The sequence below is a fragment of the Etheostoma cragini genome, chromosome 3, assembly GCF_013103735.1.
Source record: "Etheostoma cragini isolate CJK2018 chromosome 3, CSU_Ecrag_1.0, whole genome shotgun sequence".
In the NCBI taxonomy this organism is placed as follows: domain Eukaryota; kingdom Metazoa; phylum Chordata; class Actinopteri; order Perciformes; family Percidae; genus Etheostoma; species Etheostoma cragini.
In genome coordinates this window covers 20,855,024-20,874,979 of record NC_048409.1, presented here as the reverse complement: position 1 = coordinate 20,874,979, position 19,956 = coordinate 20,855,024, and the positions used below count along the sequence as shown (strand labels likewise).

Sequence of the window (19,956 nt, the reverse complement as noted above, 5' to 3'; positions counted from 1 at the left end):
CAAGGAGGGGGAGTAACTTTCCCTGTTAAAGATTTTCCACTGTGGTCAGAAAACACAGGTGGGGGGCACACTTTGTTTCTCTCACTATGACTCTAGAGTGGCTACCTGCTCCGAAGCTAAGTGTTATCACTCTCTTACTTCTCCCTTGCTCTATCACCCACCCACACACACACACACACACACACACACACACACACACACACACACACACACACACACACACACACACACACACACACACACACACACAGACACATACACATACACACAGATGCCGGCTCAATGCACTCACTAGAGCAAAAGAATAAACATCAGGCCACTTACATTACTAGCACTACAAAGAGGGTATATATTTGTTATTTCTTTTTTCTATTGTGCTTAGCGAGCATTATTTAATTTTGCCCAGTCGTGGCCTGTTGAGAGGCAATAAATAGCAAAGGTTCTTAAACATCCATGTTGTTTTTTGTATTGATCCATTAGACACAATATCTATAAATGGCATTTGATTGGAGGCTAGTCCAACTTTGTCCCACAGCAACATGAAAAGAGTTTAGATTTGTTTGAGTTTTGACATTTTCTGTTAACAATGTATTTTATTAAGTGTCCAATTCATAATATTCAGATTTATCATAAATAATTGAACATGCACATATATTTTATGTTCCGTTAAAGAGAGGTGGAGGTGGGGTCACATTTGAGCATTTAAAAATGTACTTGAAAGTAACGCATTAGTTACTTTCTGAAGTAACTGGATACTTTTATAATTTGTAACTATCTATTTTAGTTACCTTTTGGAAAAAATAACTAGTAACTGTAACTAATTACTTTTTAAAAGTAACTTGCCCAACAATTCTGCACCATGGATGAATTTTGGGAAAGAAACTTCAGATGTGGTATTAGGTGACCACTAAGGTCTATATAAAAGCATCCAAAGAGCACCATTTCATGGGACATACATCAAGGGTTGAAGGACTTCTGTGTCAGCAGGATTTGAAAAGACGTGTCCATGCTTTCATCTTCAGGAGACTTGACTACTGTAACAGTGTCTTTACAGGTCTCCCTAAAAAACAATCAAACAGCTGCAGCTGATTCAGAACGCTGCTGCTTGAATCCTCACTAAGATCAAGAGAGTGGATCACATCACTCCAGTTCTGGCTCTCAGTCCTTACAGTGGCTTCCTGTGCCTCAAATAATTGATTTCAAAATACATCTGCTGGTTTATAAATCACTAAACAGTGTAGGATCCAAAAACCTTTCTAAACTACTGGTAAACTATGACCCACCCAGACCTCTCAGGTCATCTGGGACAGGTCTGCTTTCTGTCCCTAGAGTCAGAACTAAACAGGGGGAAGCAGTATTTCTTTTTTCTTATAGTTTTTATGTCAAGCACTTTGAACTGCCCTGTTGCTGGAATGTGCTATACAAATAATTCTGCCTTGCCTTGTGATGATACATGTAATGGTTAATAAAAAGGTTCACCACCAAGGCTAAAATGCACACTGTCTAAAACACAAGTAGCACATTTTTTAACCTATAATTTATATTTAGCTAAGATCAAATCTTGTTTTTTTTCTTGTATATACATACCGCCGATAAATAAAAATTAAAAATTAAATTAAAATAAAAGATAATACCCTCTGTCATTGTCCTCATCACGACCATGCCCAGTCTTATTTTGAAAATCCCACCTGGATGTTGTATTGTGCTAGTTGATTCTGATTTGAGGCTGATGGTAGTGAGCATCCCCCCCCCCCAACTGTGCTGTTACACTAAAACTCTGGTGTGGAACACTGAAACACAACTGTCCGTGGACAGCTGCAGGATGGCCGGGAGTTTCTTCAAAGGATGCTTCCTCTCCTTGTTCGACTATAAAACGGAAAAATACATTGTCGCCAAAAATAAGAAAGTTGGAGTTCTGTACAGACTTATTCAGTTATCTTTCATTGGTTACATTATAGGGTAAGTCAGTGAATTATGTCGTGGCTATGTAGTTTTCTCACCTCATTTCACATGTGATAAATTGGTACAAATTAATTAATCAATTCATGTCTGTAAGGAGAACAGCTTTCACACAAAGTTATTCTGATGTCCAGTGTACTGGACTCTTGGGGCTTGTTCAGTACACTGTAGTAAAACCCAGACATAAAAAATAAGATGTAGGGGGAATATTGTCAAAATAGGACACTGTCAAGCTTTGCCATGAATTCTATTTTCAAGGAATACGGAAATTAACCCAATACCAGCCTATGTATTGCTTAAAAGGTATGTATGGAAAAAAAGGTCACATGGATTTGATGTCATATGAGTAGGCGTGGTTCATGTGCAATGACACCAGAGACAGTTCTCCCCGGTTACATTTAATCCAAAAATCATAATGGTAAGGGACATGACATAGCGTGAGCTTCTAAAAATGCAAAACCCATTACTTTCTGTTACTGGAATGTAACATTAAGTAAATACTATAGTTTCTAATGTAATTCCAAAAGCCTTTTACCTTTTGTCCTCAGATGAATCATTTTCTAAACTAGTTCAAATATAATTTCTCTTAATATGTCAGATAGCTTGCTGGAACCATGCAAAGAAGAATTTCAGTACAAAAAGTATGTAAGTATGTAAGTAAGCAAAGAAAAGTATGGTAAAAGATGTTCAAGAGATGCTATACTTTTGCTGTTGTATTTCATTAGGCTATAGTTTTATTTGAAGACATTACATGTTGAAAGTGCTCCTCTTCTTCAATGTCTTTGTCTATTTTACGATAACATTAGGTATCCTATTTTGACAATGACACGGTCCCATGCATTTTGTATTATTTTTTGTATCTCAACACAAGGTGTTCAGTTTTGCAAGTAGCGACTGTAAAAAAAAAGTCGATGTTCATAGAAATGTACCATGTTTTGAGCTTAAACATATGGAAAATCTGTAAATTGTTTCAGAATTCAAATTTTCAAAAAGAGTGTCAATTTAACAGTACTGACCCTAGCAAGCCTGATCTAGAAAACACATTTGACTCATGTAGTCACCAAGTGCTTAATCATAAAAACAACAAGCATCTAAGAATATCATATAACGATGGTGAAACCACCAACCATTCACTCTGTATGTTATTTAATGTTTAACACAAACAACAACATATAGGATACTTTTAACATACCTTTCAGCTGTTACATTCTTTCTCTCACCCACAGGTGGGTTTTCGTGAGCAAGAAGGGCTACCAGGAGACCGATGAGGCCATCCAGAGCTCTATTATAACTAAACTGAAAGGAGTCTCAGTGACTAACACCACTGAGTCTGGTCTGCTGGTCTGGGGACCGGAAGACTACGTCATCCCACCACAGGTGAAAACATTTGCACAACAGTACGTATGTCGTACACACTTTACAAATGTCTAAAAGACACAAACTTACTACAGGCTAGACTAAGTCAACAAAACATTCTTTCCAAGCGTTTGTTCCCTATGCCTGCTCAAATTCATGGATTAAACAGGATTTAACTGAACTGCACCAGCAGTAACATGCATCCGTGCCAGCTGATAAAGCAACAAAATTTAAATTGCGTGATGTGGGACTGTTTAGGTAGTCTCACATTCACAGACCTTTCTCCACAGCACTCCAGAGGAGGTACTGGTTATTCCACCCAGCCTTCTGTGATAGGAGAACAACATGCTCAGGTTTATTGGCACTTATTTAAATCAATATCAATCGTCTTGGACGGTGCTAAGTTTTGGTCAGAGCCACGGTGCTGCTGCAAAAAAAACTCAGCACTCAAACATGGTGGAACATGTGTACGTTCGAAGGTTGTTTTAGTCGTGCAAGAGAAACTCCGATTGGACAGACAATCCAGCTAGCTGTCGGGATTTACCCTGCAGAGATCTGAGGAGCAATTAACCATAGTCGTCATAAACTGAGTTTAAAATTACAACACAAAGTAAACGGAAGGTAGTTTGACATTTTGGGAATGAGAAGAGAAACAGGGAGTTTTATGTAGAACATGACAACTAACATTATGTAAAACCCAGTGTGGGTAAAGTGGCTGGTACAGTCCTTGTGAGGATCAGGTCTGCAGAGTCAGGGGATGACCTAAAGAGTCAGTAGCAATGCCATTCATTGTTGTTTTTCCCATCAAAAGAGACACTTTATGTTTTGCTCTAAATATCAGCTTTGTCTAAATGTATTGCAGACGAGTATTGTTGAAGTCTTTGACTGTGTTTCAACTGACACACTGATTCCGATTCGTTTTTAGGTTAGATTATTTAAATTTTTATTTAAATAATTCAATTTAAATTATTATCTTCTCAAGATCGTCTTTGTTGTCTCTGTTTTTTGTTCATTTTGTAAACACAAAAAATAGGTGTAATAACGTTTTAGGAACATAGGTAAAAATGGAACACCAAAGGATGGTTTTTGCATATTGTGTTAATTGTATTAAAATAGAGATTCCAATGCTGAGAAGGAGAAAGGAAGGCACCACAGGGGTCATCATGTTATGATGTCAACATAAAGACCAATGCACATTGTTTTCTCTACATCTAGGGTGATGCTGTTCTGTTTGTCGTAACTAATTTCTTAGAGACGCCAAACCAGAAGATGGGATACTGTGCTGAGGTAAGAATACAGAACAGATCCTTTCAGTGACTGTTACAGCAGCTGTAAAATTAAATCATGTCTTAGATATAATTTGCTAATTATAATGCCAGTAGTAATGATCAATTTATCATACATTGTGGTACAGCATAAACACATTTTGCCAACAGTGCAGTAGTCATGTTATCCTTGCCTCACCAAGTCAATGTTGTTTGTCAGGTGTACGTTATCCTCCTCATTTATTAAAAAAAAAACAACATTTCTCAACAATTTGTTAAAACACAGTACAGACAAATGGAAGACAAATTTCAGCCATTACAAGTGTTTAAACCCAAGTTCATATTAACGTTGGACAGTAAAAACAATGAGGAATTTAACATCTTAACATATTTTGAAGCTACAATAAGGTGAGTAAAGTTTCTATACACAGGAAGATTGTGAGCCTCTCCGTCTTTTTACCTTTACCAAGGTCGGACACTTAGTGCCTTTGCTCTATGTTGTAATCCCTGTGCATTGAAGATGGTCAGTATCTTAACATGGATATGGATATGTACTGTATGTATGCGTGAGGTTTTAAAGACTATCAGTGTGTTGATAAAGTCTGTTACTTGCCACTGCCTCACCTTGCCCACAGTTTCCTGTTGAACAGGGGCCCAGTTCCTGGTATTGAAAAGGCAAACAATGTTTGAGATGTTAGAGAAGAAGGAATCTAATCAGATACTTTCTCTGTCTTGCTCCTGTGACCTTTTTAACAACATGACCAACAACTTTATTCATCACACTTTATGCATTCTCTGAATTGAATGTTCCAGTACACAGTATTCACTTATTTTATGTGATAGAGAGCCAAATTTTCCTACAGTGCTTCAAAGTACACACTTGTATGTTTTTAATGCCAGGATACTAACTGCTGTGAGTATCAGCTAGCTGGAGGGCCATCCCGTCCTCACCCAGAAAATGTATTACACAACTATGCAAGCGGCGCATGATGACCCACAATTAGATCCACAACCATGTTTCTTGTTAGGCGGCAACCTTGTGGCTGTGGTAATTGTTGAAAGCAACATTAAGCAGGAAGTGAGGTGACAAAGTGTAAGAGTGTCAATTTCCACATAAGGAAGTAGGTTGGAGTGATGAATGGGTCAGACAAACACAGGACCTTCACTCAGGAGACTGGGGATCATGTCCCATGGGAAATCAAAAGTCAACTGTCATTTTAAAATGAAACAAACGACATCCATAACGTCACATTACATCCTCACTTTATTAGTTTTACGTGACTCCTTTTAAACCAGTACCTGATGTTTTACTTACCCTTCATAAACGATACTAGTTACTTTGACAACATAAACAAAGTGTTTAAAACTGTGCTCGTTAAAAACGGGCATATGATGTAATTGCCACTGAGCAAAAGTAAATAGAAAGGTCATATGTGTCAGTTTGGGTATGGTTTAGTAGATATCAACCTATAATGTTGGTGAAGATGTGTTGGGAGGGCACAACGTGCTGTTTAGACGTGTACAGTTTCTGGTACAAGTGTTTATCTTAAGGTTACTTAAGTTACTCTCCACTGTTTGACATCTGATCATCTGGAAACTATTCCAGCCGGCCATGTTTTAAATATACAATGGGCAATGTGTTGCAGAGGTTAGAGAAGAGAGGAAAAGGAAAAATGCTAACTTATTAACAGTTAGATCCCCTTATATTTTAATTTCAATGAACAATAGAGACAAGCATGTTATCTCTCGTGATAAATGGCTACTTGAGCCAATCAGCCAAAATGCCAGGATGAAGAAAACAGTTACACATTGCAGTGACCCCCTAAAGTCTCTCTGTAATTTGCACAATGCGTACAGAAACAGACACAAATATTTTTAACTTTTAACAAAGGCTGACACATCTCCCTTTGTATTGATTTGCATGTGTGTGTGTGTGTGTGTGTGTGTGTGTGTGTGTGTGTGTGTGTGTATGTGTGTGTGTTAGAATTGTGAGTTGGTAGGAGACGCTCAGTGTGTCACACTTATACTGTTCAATACTGTTCATTCTCTTAGCTATACAGTATATGTAGCTACAAATTTCCAGAGGGTTTCTGGTATGTAAACTCAGCCTCTCCTGTTCTCTTGCATTTACTGTATCTGCCAAGAAGAATAGCAGGTCTGTACAAGCACTGACTACACAGCCATAAATACCTCTCTTGTATATATTTTAGACTCTCACCACTGGCCCCTGGGTCTGAAAAACTGCCACACTTGAGTGGGAACTGTCATTCATCATGTTCCAGCAAGGCAGAGTCAAGTTTCACTAAAACAAGAATTTTTGAGACGAAAACGCACTGACGTGTGTCCATAAACAACCTCTAACAATAGTTGCGTATTGTGACTCCAGATTCTATTAGTATAGGCCTAGTCCTCTAAGACCCGTCTCTATTGGGTAACCCCTCTGCGCATGCACAGATGTGAAGATATCTTTAGCTTCCTTGTGCCCCTTCATGGACCTCTGTCACGTCCACGGTTACTGTATATCACAGTTGCGCGAGAGAGATCTGCTCCCAACATCAGCATTTTTCTTCAGCCGTTTGGGAAGCAGGTGGCCTGAATCTTAGAGGGCCACGCCTATACTCAGAGGACCTGGAGTTACAATACATAATTATTGTTCTATTTTGTTCGTTCTCTGAGGAGGGCCGTGGACGCTGACAGCTCTCTTGTAGAGTGGGCTCAAATGTTCCCTCCGTTGTTAAAACGTTCGGTGTAAATGATGGATTTGGCTGTAAACTGGCCGCTCTCCTGTCCCTTCTAATGGAGAGACAAAACGGTGAAACTGTCAGCGCACATAAATCACTCTTAGCCGACGCCAAAGCGAGGAGAAGCGCTGTTTTCAGTGACGGCATCCTGAGAGAGCCTTGTGCCAGAGACTTGAAAGGTGGATTCCAAAGAGCTCGGATCATCAAGGATATAACCCATTGAGGTGTGAGAGAGCACACAGCAGGAGTTCTGTCATCTGACCCCCTTCAAAAATAAATTCACAAGGGGGTTTGCAAAAAATTTACCTCTCTCCATAGTCCTCGGGGCAGGACGAAATGGCCAAGAACTCCCAGAATGTACACCTCTCTGAGAGACAGGTAGTGAAGCCTTTGGTGTGGGAGATCCAGGTTTGATTCCCACTTCGATACATCAACCAATGTGTCCCTGAGCAAGACACTTAACCCGTAGTTGCACCAGAGGTGTGTGACCTCTGATACATAGCAATTGTAAGTTGCTTTGGATAAAGCGTCAGCTAAATAACATGTAATGTGATTTAATAATGAAAGCAGGTGTCTGTGTGCCCATAGCAACAGGCTATCTCCAACAGCTGAGCCGAGTGCACGCCACCCTGACGGTGTATGTACGCCCCCGCAGTCATGCTGTCTGTTCTGACGACTGCATGCCTACATGTCGCCACTTGGGCAAAATGTTGCTAAATTTTCAGCACCACGGACAGCTCCAAGCAGTTTATGTGGGGGGGAAAAGGGGAAAACTGGTCATTCCACCCCCTAGTGCCTATAAAAGGACTATTGATAATAAAATTAAAATGAGACAAAAAGAAATCAAGGGACAGTTAGAATAGATGTGCCAATAATTGTGAATTAACTATGACATCAATGTGATCATGTCAATTAAATTTAATCTTTTGACAGCACTTCTTCTCATTTTTTACATTATTTTTTAATTAACAAGCCTTGTTTGTGACTCGTGAAAAAACTGGTCTGTTGTGGTTTAATATTTCATGAACACTTTTTTCTGTGACGTTGTTCTCAGAACCCCAAAGTGCTGAATGGTCACTGTCAAGATGACAAGGACTGTGAAGAGGGGAAGATGATAGTGGCTGGTAACGGTAAGATAGAAACGCCATTAGGTTTCATTGGCTTTGTGCCATTCTGATCTTAATTCAACAAGGTTACATTCTCTCTTGTTTTCCAAATAAAGGAAATGAGTGCAACATGCATGGTAGAAAACACAAGTGTTTAGGATAAGGATAAGGAATGTTTTGAGTGGTAATTGGTTTATGTACATGCCACTGACATGGAATCTGGAAATAATAGCACAACTCTCATTTGAACTGATTATTCATAATCCATATCTTTGCAACAGATACTCAAATATAGTGTATTTTCACATGTGGTAAGCTGTGCGACTGTCTCATTGTGCTGTTTTTCTTCAGGAATTATGAGTGGCCAATGCTTAAGAAAAGATGAAAACTCCACTGGGACCTGTGAAATCTACGGCTGGTGTCCCATTGAAAGAATATTCAAACCACAGTAATGAGCAATGCATTTACATAAATCTCGTGCATTTTTGAATATGCGGTGTATATTGAATAACTCATGGAACCCAGCAATGACACTACAAAGCAGCAGAAATCACCTTGATGTCACTGAGGCATATGTATAACGGGGCCAAATTTTTTCAGAGAGACCAACAAAAAGCGTTAGTCTTAATTTAAATTACTTAAAAAATTCAGTTTGACACTTATCAGGACATTTTAATTCAAACCTATCTTGCAACAGGGCACGTACAACAAGTGTGTATGGTATACAATGTGTCCTCATTGCACCATGGTTTGAAAAGAAATGTATTTGTAGTGATGTAGTAATGTGTGCCAAATGAGGGGATGGCAGCATAACTGGACAAAAGGTTAGACAAGGAGGAATTTGCTTACTGAACTAAGCAAATGGCAGAATTTAGATGCCAAAGGAGGAATAACAGGCACTTGGAGTATCTAACTGCAAGAAGAAAGTTTGACAGGATACGCTGCACTTTCTCCAAGGAAAGACAGAAACAGACAGAAACGTGACAGAAACATGCCCTGTTTCGAATAGATTGTCCTACGGATCGTAGTTCACATCAGGGGAGCTTAGCTACAGCTCCAGATCCATGACTGAGTGCGTGAAACGCTGATCCTCTTGCGTCAAGCAATCAGAGACATGAGCCTGGCTGAGCAGCCCGGTATATGTAGGTTTGTCTGGTGATTAGAAGTGTGGTTTTGGCGTGGCCCTGCTCCCGAACCTAAGTTAACAAATAAACTTCATGTGTCTTGAGATAACTCTGAATTGATACTATAAATAAAATTGAATTGAATTGAATTGAATTTAGGCTTTACTGCCTGTTTTACCAAATGACCAAGTTTTTTTTTAGTAAGATTCTGATTTTTTAGCACTTAATTATAATCCTCTTTTTTCTTTTTTCTTTTGACAGAGGGCCTCTGCTGACAAATGCTGAAAACTTCACAATCTACATAAAGAATTTCATCCAATTTCCAAAATTCACATTTTCAAAGTAAATCCTCATCTTCTGTGTTAAACACTCAACAACCTTAGTGTACCACTCGTTAACTGGAATCAGTCATCATGCATTTTGTTATACTGTGCATTCCTTAACTCTGAGGTCCAACGTTCTGGAAACGACTGATGACTCCTTTTTGAAGAAATGCCGATTTGACCCGGTGCTTCACCCCTACTGCCCCATCTTTCGCCTGGGTGACATCACCAGAAGAGCTGGACACAACTTCCAGGACATGGCCACATTGGTCAGTAATACACTTTTAAACTTAGATTGTATTTAATATTATTATTTTGTTTGTCAGAACAACAACAAGAAACAGTCCAGGTATCATCAAGTCTACATCACAGTTGAAAAAATAAACAGCTGTCATTTTATTAAGTGATAAAACAAATAAATTTCATGGTTTTATCAATTAGACAATAACACTATAAAGAAAAATTTGGGTAGCATATGACAGAAACACATTGTTTTCTAAAAATATACAGATATCTCGCTTGATTACAAGGGATGAACAATGCACATTTTAAATGTGGGGAAAAGAAAGCACTGGTACCGAAACTGAGAATTTGGAAAGGTGAATCATTAAGTTGCATGGTAGTTACATTGTAGTCAGTCAACTTATTTGTCATTATTTAGGCACATTTCCACCACAATAATTTCAATAATTTGGGTTGAACACAACACACAGAGTACATTTGGAAATGCAAAGGAGGCACCACTAAAAGAGGCACATTATTTATAGGAATTTTTATTTGAATATTTATTCATATATTCTTTATGTTTATCTCATTCTGAAGGGAGCATCATTGTGTTGAAGGAGACATGCTTTGGGGGCCATTGGCCCTGTTGGACTGTAGTTTGGAGATGTGCGCCCCCCCCCCCCTATTTACCATAATTAGTTAACATGATTTGATAGCCACATGTGATCCCATTTGCATTGTGTTTTCCAGGGTGGCTCCATAGGCATTATCATTGAGTGGGACTGTGATCTTGACAAAGGCTACTCTAACTGCCATCCACAGTACCACTTCACTCGTCTGGATGTCAGCGTCTCCAACAAGACCATCGCAACCGGATTTAATTTCAGGTCAGACTCACTGCAGACACTGTCTCATGCACAGACAAATATATATAATTTTCTTGAACAATGTCATTATATATTTATAATTGAAAACATGATTTGATAGGAAAAAATGATCCATACTTCTTAATTAGAAAAAAAATATTTTTATTCTCATGCTTCCATATTTTCCTTTTTTTCTCTCCCACCAGACACACTCGGTATTTCAAAAATGCTGCTGGTGAGACCTATAGATCTCTATTGAAAGTCTATGGTATCCAATTTAACGTCATGGTGCACGGAAAGGTGAATGCGTTTTGAAGGGTTAATAAGTACTGTCCGCTTTGTTAAAGCTTTATGATGTGACATAAATGGAATACACAGCACATTAGCACATAACAAACTGCCAAAAGCTTGTAGTTGGATTATCTATAACAGGATTAGGATGCATTGGGATCTTGGAATTTCTTTTGCATCTCAGTGAACTGCAGGTTACACATTCAAAGACATTTTTAATAAAAGACAGTATACTCAGTAGTATTGTGTAGTAGTAGTTAAGATGATTTTTGCAATAAACCACAGTTCTTATTTTTCTGTTATTCATAGGCTGGGAAGTTCAGCATCATCCCAACAGCCATCAATGTTGGCTCAGGGCTGGCTTTGATGGGTGCTGTAAGTATCATTAATCATAATGTGTCAAACAACATTCAACAGTATAAAGAACTGCACAGGGTTGTTTTTGTTGCATTTTTTGTGTTGTGACAGAAACTTTACTTAACAGGGAGCTTTCATCTGTGACTTGATCCTTCTCTACCTAATGAAGAAGGGCAACTCCTATCGAGAGAGAAAATTCGAAAAGCAACACACGGGTAGAGATCTATTGAGTATTCTTTGTCCATGCAGTTAAGCCTCACAGTGCTTTCTATACAGTATTGTTACCAGAGAAAAAGTGTACATTGTAGCAAAGAAAGACAGTATCTAATTTAATTTATGGTGTTCTAAACTGGATAGTATGTAGTTTAACATATTTAAAAATGTCAACAGATCTCAAGCTGTTTGTGGCTAATGTAATGCTAGTATGACAAATGGCTTATTTGCAAAAATGAATAATCATCTGTCTGTATTTCACAGAAGTAATAAATCAACATCTGAGGACAACAGTGTGGAAGACAGAAAGGGTGACACGGAGCAGGACAATCTGATGTTGATGTGAAGCTCTTGTAAGACGATGCATTGGTTAAATTTGTCATTTTGAGGATGCAACTCATTTTGCCTTTTTCACAACTCAACTTTTAGAACTTTAAAAAGCCAATTAAAAACAATCATTAATACCGGTTTCTAATACAGAACATACATGGTTTAGCCATGAAATGAGATCAATTTTAGCAACATTGCCGGAAAATGATGTTTTTGCATCCAGGCCACTTTTACTGAAGCTCAGGATTTATAATTCATAAAGTTGTTTTTATTGTTTAACCCAACAACTATTACTTTATGGAAGTTTATTAAATGTGTTATATTTAAGTTGATGCGTGTGGAAAAATACTGTTTTAAAGATATTTAAGACATACATTCAAATCTCTTCTTTAAAATAAATAGTTGCACTAAATTAGCATCTAAGGAAATACAGAATTTTGTAATAGTCATTATGCCATACTGTTCAAGGGTCGTAATTCTGATTTCTGATTGGATAAAAGGAGATTTCTTTAGGTCACATGTGGGGCCTCACCACAAAAATGAAACAGGTGTGGTGACTCTAACACACTAACTTTTACAAGGTTTATATACTGTATGCTGTATAAATGTCACTTAAACATCATTGTTTAGACCAAATGTCTCCACAGAGGGCTCACACAGTGCCTCAGTGTTAATGCTGTCAAGATTGACTCTAGGGACTACAATATTATATTAAATCCACGCTTCCAACTACAATACACAGCAAAGCATGAACACGCGGTAAAAAAGTATTTTACGAGATGGGAGTGAGAATGTGGTGCACTCCCACACTAGAAGAACATGCAAACTCCACTCAGAAAAGTTAGCATTTTATATTTTGACAGGACTTAAGTCACTTTCCTTTTTCATTGATTACATTGTTTGCTGCTTGATTTGCAATGATTCTTATGAATGAAATATACCTCAGAAGTGAACCAAGCATTAACTGCCAGTTTTCCTCCAACATGCAGTATGTGGTTCTGATTGGGACATGATGTGATTTTGTTTTTGTCAGTTTACCAAACAAAAGCTTTATGTATAAATTAATAGAAGAGAAAAGCGCTGCATGTAACCGAGGTACATTTTTATGTATGCACCGTGACTTTATTGTTCATTAAATAATAAACTAGCCACATTGTTGTGGATGCTGTGGTCTCAGCCTGGCAACCTTCTTGAACTTTGAGTCTGGGGAGGAGGGGTCGGGGAGACGAGTCTCTACAGCACATGTGTCAAACTCAAGGCCTGCGGGCCAAATCCGGCCCCTCGCATATCCGTTTAGGTTCACAATACATTTTGGTGCACCTAGTTTTTGTCGCTTTTTCTAACGTCATATTTTTTGACAATTTGTAACTTTTTCCAACGTTGTCACTTTTACCAAAGTTTTTGTCACTTTTTCTGACGAGATATTTGACTTCATCGATTAAATAAAAGCATATCAATAACCCAAATATGTCTGGCCCTTGATGTGATTCTTATTTTTCAGTATGGCCATTGGTGAAGTTGAGTTTGACACCCCTGCTCTACAGTACTTTGAATTTGTACTGCAGTCATTGTTTTAAACACTAGTTGTCGGTATTGCACCTTTACCTGTGAAAACAAGTTAAATGTGTTCTTTGTTAGAAGCAACCAAATCTTACAGTCACCACATGGATTTTCATGTTTTTTGACTGTGTTTCCATTACCAGTTGCATAATTGAAAATAGGTTGAGTTGAGGAAAAAATCCTTATGCACAATCTCTCACACTCCCGCATTGTTGCCTGCAGATGTCACTAAAGGGAAAGTTCAAGTTGTCACCCATCATGTCACAGCTACATGTACAGTAGAAGATGTTACACTGGTTGTTTAACGGCACATCTGAATATATATCTTATAAATGACTTATTGCACCCTGAACGAATGCACAAAACATTGAATATATTTTTTGAGATGATATACTGATGAAACAAATCACCTATTGATTTTCATTTGTCCTTAAATCTCCAGCATCAGTAGCCTGGTCCTACCAGACTCTCGTTCATTTCATTTGTACTGAGAGTTCACTCACCATTGACAAGTGCTAACTTCCTTGAAGGTGGGTACTCTCCACCAATAAAACTCAGCAAAGATTGTTCTTGCTCAGGCTTTAACTTCTGGATATTCGGCAGCGTTGCCACAAAGGAACGAATGGCTTTGCTTGCATCTTTCTCGTTGCTGTTGGCGTTGTTTCGCCAGAAATAAATTTCCCATTAATTTCTCCCATTGCCATCTGGAAAAATCGGTGTATAAAGAGTTAGACCATGTCTTAGACTAACCAGCTACAACATGACTCATACACATACAACAAATTATTTCGAGTGAAAAAACTAACAAAAAATCAAAATAGAGTCAAAGGTACAATACTGTGTGCATATTTTCATTATCAAGCGAAGGAACTATTCATCCCTCAACTCTCAACGCCCACAGGCCATTTATTTTTTGGGGTAGACTGGCATTTGGACCATTTAGGCTATAGGCTTCGTATACTATCTCCTTGAAGGCCCAGGTGTGTCAACCCAAGTGGGTCCGAAGGGCCCAGATGGATTGTGAGTGGGGATAACGTGATCAATAATCTTGAAGGTCCCACTTTATAGTTGTGTGTGTGTTTTTGTTAGATATTAAGAAAAAGAAGAAAATGCATGTTTAACCAATAAGGAAACAAATACCCTACGTGGTTCCATAAAGGCTCCACTGGACTTGGTGGTGAAGGGATGTTAAACCTTTTGGCAAAGGCAAATTGTTTCTCTGTCATATGGAAAATATAAAACACTAATCAATTTTGATGAGTCATATACAAAGGTGTTGCACACACCTGTGGCCTGACCACATTCACTCGCTCTGTTCTGTTTTCCGAGAACAACCCTCACAACCTGTCACTGTCAGGAATGCAGTCTAACTGGAAGTCTGGAACCATGCCCAAACTCAAACCCTGTGGCTTTAGTCAGAGACTGGTGGATCTGCATGCAGGTTAAAATATTGTACAAATGAATGTGGATTACAGAGAAAGCATTACAGAATACTATGCTGATTAGTTTAACCATATGCAAAGTGGGCTGAAGTCAGTGAAAAAGGGATTATTTAGTTTACTCATTCATTTATGTACAAGCCAATGATGTATAACATGGTGGATCTGATAAAACCTTCTAACTTGCATTATAGTTGTGATTTATGTCTCATTGTCATTTAGCGTTTTTTTAATAAATTAAAATATTTGTATATTTATTGGGCTTGGAATTGAAAGTGATGACTGGATGTTTGTACCTCACAGATGTAGTACTTTGTGTTTAGTGTAGCAGCATCAGCAACACATTTAAAATGGTAAACATCATGCTTGCTAAACATCCGCATATTTCCATTTAAATTGTGAGCATGGTAGCAGGTTGTCGTCAAAGCATAGCTGTAAATACGTAGCCTTACTGTACTGTAGCCTTGTTTGTTAAATAATGCGAGGATAAGGTTTACATAACTTGTAAGCTAACTTTTGGGAAGTTATTTTAGTGACCAACATACTGTATCCAAAGTTTCCAGTTACTTTTCAGTGTGTCGACATTGAACAGGCTGGAACTAGTACAGTGAACAAGGTCCAGACATACAGATTGAGCTTTTGAAATCACGACATGATCTGATATAATTTGTTACCATCTGATGTATTGAGTCCTGTTAAGAGGTCAGACATAAAGCCTATCTCAGGAATGTAGCTTTCAAACAGCCTCATTATTGTTTGCTCGTGGGAAATTGTTGGGTCTTTGTAAATTATAGCCCTGGTGTACGTGGATTTGACACCATAAGTAAAACTGAATTGAATTACATTAATAAGCCACAGCCAGAGAGGGTTAAAAGTAACCTTATGAGTCTCCTGAAACACAACACCTTGCTCTTCAGCAAAAGTATGACGCAGATTAAATCTTTGTTCGCTAAGGCTTTGTCTTTTCTTTGGAACAATGATTCTAAACAAAGACGCTTGTATGTGATGTATGTGGTGTGTGCCAGTATAAAAGTGACAGTGTGGGTGGTTTGTCCACATACCATCTGACAACATGAAGGTCTTGTTTCTTACTTTGCTGCTCCTGCTGTGTAGCACTCAAGGTGAGTGAAATTAGGTTTATACCCTTTTTTTTCAATATTATGGAACCATTTGATTTGATCACTGAATCATTAGACCGATCCAACGGACATTGTAAACTCGACAAGGAACTTCGTTATATTGTAGCAAGTGAAAACGCTAATGGATTTTGTCTTCTCATCAGTGCTCACGCTGAGATGCTACACCTGTGAAGGTGGTGATCGCTGTAAGACGGAGACAGATTGCCCACCATCAGCTCAGTACTGCCAGACCAAGACCAACGGTACGCAGAACTCATTCTGCTGCATTTACTTCATTTTTTCTCATATCCACGTTATAGACAATCCATATTATTTACTACAGTGACAGATAGTTCACTAATTGCATATTGTTTTGATTTTTTTTAACAGGTGACACAATTTCTCGAACTTGCGAGGAATTTTGTGCTGAAGACTATTTCACAAAATGTTGCGAAAGCGACCTTTGCTCAGCCTGAATCATCCCTCGGTGTTTACTTTCACTTTCTGATTAATGAAAATAGTGAACAAGAAAGTACTTAAATCTAAATCTGGAAGTGGAAGATGATTTGTTAGATTATAATATTTTCGTGTGATTTTTCTGTCTTTGATTTATCTTGCTTTTATTTTCAATGAAACCTACAAATGTTGAAATGTTGTTCAGTCTCATCTCAAAGGCTTCTGAAACTGTGAAACACACTGGTAGTAACAGCTATGTTTTGAAATAGTGCTGGTGGCAAAGAAAGCACGCACACATGCACGCACGCAGACGCACACACACACACACACACACACACACAAAAACACACACACACAGACACACACACATACACACACACCCTTAAGCCCTTTCTGATGTTACTTAGTGGGTCACTGCCAACAGCATACTGTTATGTGGGTCGCTGTCTGTTTCTGCTAAGAGGTAAAGTTGGACTCTCAGGAGTCTGATCTGTGTCAAAATCATTAAACTGAAAAAGAATAAATCTTTTAATTGATCTCATCGATTTGTTTCAGATGTGTTTTGTTACAGATGAGACAGAAAACATGTGTGCATGTGTGAAGATTTACAGTGAATACCACAAGGGTTCAAAAACATAGTGTTGCTCACATGTTCTGACTTCCTCATGGGTTTCTTATGGGTTATCATGCTATTCCACTGATTACGGTAGTAGTTGTTGGTGGTAGTGTGCATAGAAACATACGATCCATATAGGAACATGTGATCAATAATCTTTAAAGCCCCACTTTATAGTTCCGTGTGTGTTTTTATTAGCTAGTGAGAAAAACGGGAAAATGCATGTTTGACCCATAGGAAAACGAATACCCTACTTGGTTCCACAAAGGCTCCACTGGACTTGGTGGTGAAGGGATGATGTGTTTATCATCCCCTTATTACCAAAGAGACAGGCAAATTGTTTCTCTGTCATATAGACAATATAAAACACTAATTGATTTTAATGAGTCACATACAAAGGTGTTGCACACCTGTGGCCTGACCACATTCACTCGCTCTGCTCTGTTTTCCAAGAACAACCCTCACAACCAGTCACTGTCAGGAACGCAGTCTAACTGGAAGTCTGGAACCATGCCCAAACTCAAACCCTGTGGATCTGGCTTTAGTCGGAGACTGGTTCATTTATGTATAAGCCTATGATATTTCTAGGATCATTCAAGCTTCTTCACATAGGACCCATGTTTCATTTCATTATGTTTCCTGTAGCTCAAATAACACAGAAGCATTCACACCAGATCCCAAACACAATTATAATACAACAATAAACTCACTAACACGAATGAATTGCATGGATTCAGAATACAGTCATTAAAATACAGGTCATCACTGTTAATCTCACTGGCTGTTCCTTCTTTCCGCCAGAGCAGCCCAAATATCAGAGGTGGATGATTGGTGGATTAGTAGATCACAACCTGTACACTTAATGTGTTGCCATACCGGATGGACTTCATCCAAAAGACACAAAGATTGACACAGTACTACAGACTAATGTCTTTAGATAAAAAAATAAAATTACTGCACGCAAAATATTTTTATTTTTTACATCACTTTTGGGGGACTCACCCCAAACCAAAAATGTAACAACTTTCCATCATGTGAAGGAATTATTGTGATTTATGAAGAAGCCTTTATATTGCACAAAACCACACTTAGAACATTAGGGAAAATATGACACTCATCTGCTGCCCACACAGGAAAGAACTGTGCTGCTGAGAATGTGAAAATAAGCATGCCCCATGCTCAGTGTGTTTGTTTGTTTTAATGTGTAAATGACGACTGCATAGGGGCATGGCTGTTGGAAATTCATTTATTATTTGTATTGTCATTTTTTTACACATATTATCAAAGCTCTTGCTGTCATTCTTGCACTCCTCCCAGCAGGACTGCATGGAGCTGAGATCTTCTCTTTATCCCTTAGTTTCTACATCCCTTGCTTGGTCCTGGTAATACTGTGGATACCATAGTTATTTCCTTCATGGAACTCGTTTATAAAATAACCCAGGCAGTGGTGCATTTCTGATCAATTTTTTTTAATCAATAGTAGAATATAACCGTTCAAGATGCGTCTAATGAAATAGACATTAAAAGGATCAAGCCATGATTACAATCAAAGATCAATGTTTTTCAGCACCTCGCAGTTGGTATGATATTTCCATATAGATGGTGATGATGAAGGTGTCTGTTTGGCGTGCAACACCAATGGGGCATGCAAAGCATTGTGTGGGCAGTGGTGGAAAGAACATTTACTCCATACCATACCTGAGAGGTATATTATTATAATAATAATAATTATTATTATTATTATAATAATAACTAGTGTTTATATAGCGCCGTTCATGTAACCCAAAGAAACTTAACAGTGGCTATACTAAGGGAGGTTGTAGGCTGTGTGAACAATTGGTGTTTAAGGCGTTTTAAAAAAAGTACTTGAGCGTTTTCATTTTATGCCGTTTCCTACTCCTACTCTACTACATATAAGAGGAAATTACTCTACATACGTCCTCTACTACATTTATTTAATAGACATAGTCAGTTATTACTTTTCAGTTTAAGATTTACAGAAAAAACACATAATAACCAGTTGTTCACAACCGTTGGGCTGTGCGTAGCCTGGGCCTCTCAGTTAAAAAATAAAAGTAAAAATCTGAACACTGTTTTTCCTTCTTTCTAAACCCATTACTTAACTCAAGACCCCAGCAGATCTATCTAGTGACCCTTTGGAGGGGACCTACTGGATTAAACTAGTATGTGTAGTATTAAAAACACAGCAATCAACAATCTAAGGTTACATATAATGTATCAGTCACAGGGGACATTTCAGGATTTTAGTTTTTATGCATTCTGCTGATAATAGTGAAATGTTACTTAAGTAAGATTTAGAATTAAGGACTTGTACCTGTGACGGAGTATTTCTTCCATGATTGTTCTGGTTATTGAAAGGATATGATAAATTAAGGATATAATACTTCTTTCAACACTGAGTTTAGGTTAAAAAAGAGCATGGCTGCTGGACAAACAAAAACAACAAGATTCAAAACAAAGACTCACTCTGTTTCTCCACCAATGGCTGGCCTGTTGTCAAGAATGAGTTCTGCTTTGGCTGGCAAAGTATGGTGGTCCATCTATTGGATTAGTGGAGGGATTTTACTGTGGTATTAATCTGAGAAGACAG

At 38.2% G+C, this 19,956-nt stretch overlaps 2 protein-coding genes across 7 annotated transcripts; both read left to right on the top strand.

Moving 5' to 3' along the window:
• Window positions 1-1,756: 1,756 nt before the first annotated feature.
• Window positions 1,757-12,215, top strand: LOC117942080 (P2X purinoceptor 5-like). 6 transcript variants are annotated; one of them, XR_004656066.1, is made up of 12 exons: window positions 1,757-1,959; window positions 3,186-3,336; window positions 4,531-4,602; window positions 8,376-8,451; window positions 8,779-8,875; window positions 9,813-9,893; window positions 10,002-10,143; window positions 10,850-10,986; window positions 11,172-11,200; window positions 11,566-11,631; window positions 11,741-11,828; window positions 12,091-12,215. XR_004656066.1 is itself a non-coding variant. In XM_034867388.1 (12 exons), exons 1-12 carry the CDS (start codon window positions 1,823-1,825, stop codon window positions 12,159-12,161), a joined length of 1,212 nt encoding a protein of 403 aa, XP_034723279.1. In that variant the 5' UTR covers window positions 1,757-1,822; the 3' UTR covers window positions 12,162-12,215. The 6 variants fall into 6 exon arrangements, 4 of the variants coding, with proteins under 4 accessions (XP_034723279.1, XP_034723278.1, XP_034723280.1 ...); XR_004656064.1 differs by having other exon boundaries at window positions 11,741-11,815; window positions 12,080-12,193; XM_034867388.1 differs by having other exon boundaries at window positions 11,172-11,265.
• Window positions 12,216-16,135: 3,920 nt separating this feature from the next.
• On the top strand, window positions 16,136-16,830 carry ly6d (lymphocyte antigen 6 family member D). The gene is made up of 3 exons (XM_034867392.1): window positions 16,136-16,276; window positions 16,438-16,536; window positions 16,664-16,830. Exons 1-3 carry the CDS (start codon window positions 16,228-16,230, stop codon window positions 16,747-16,749), a joined length of 234 nt encoding a protein of 77 aa, XP_034723283.1. The 5' UTR covers window positions 16,136-16,227; the 3' UTR covers window positions 16,750-16,830.
• The last annotated feature ends 3,126 nt before the right edge of the window (window positions 16,831-19,956 follow it).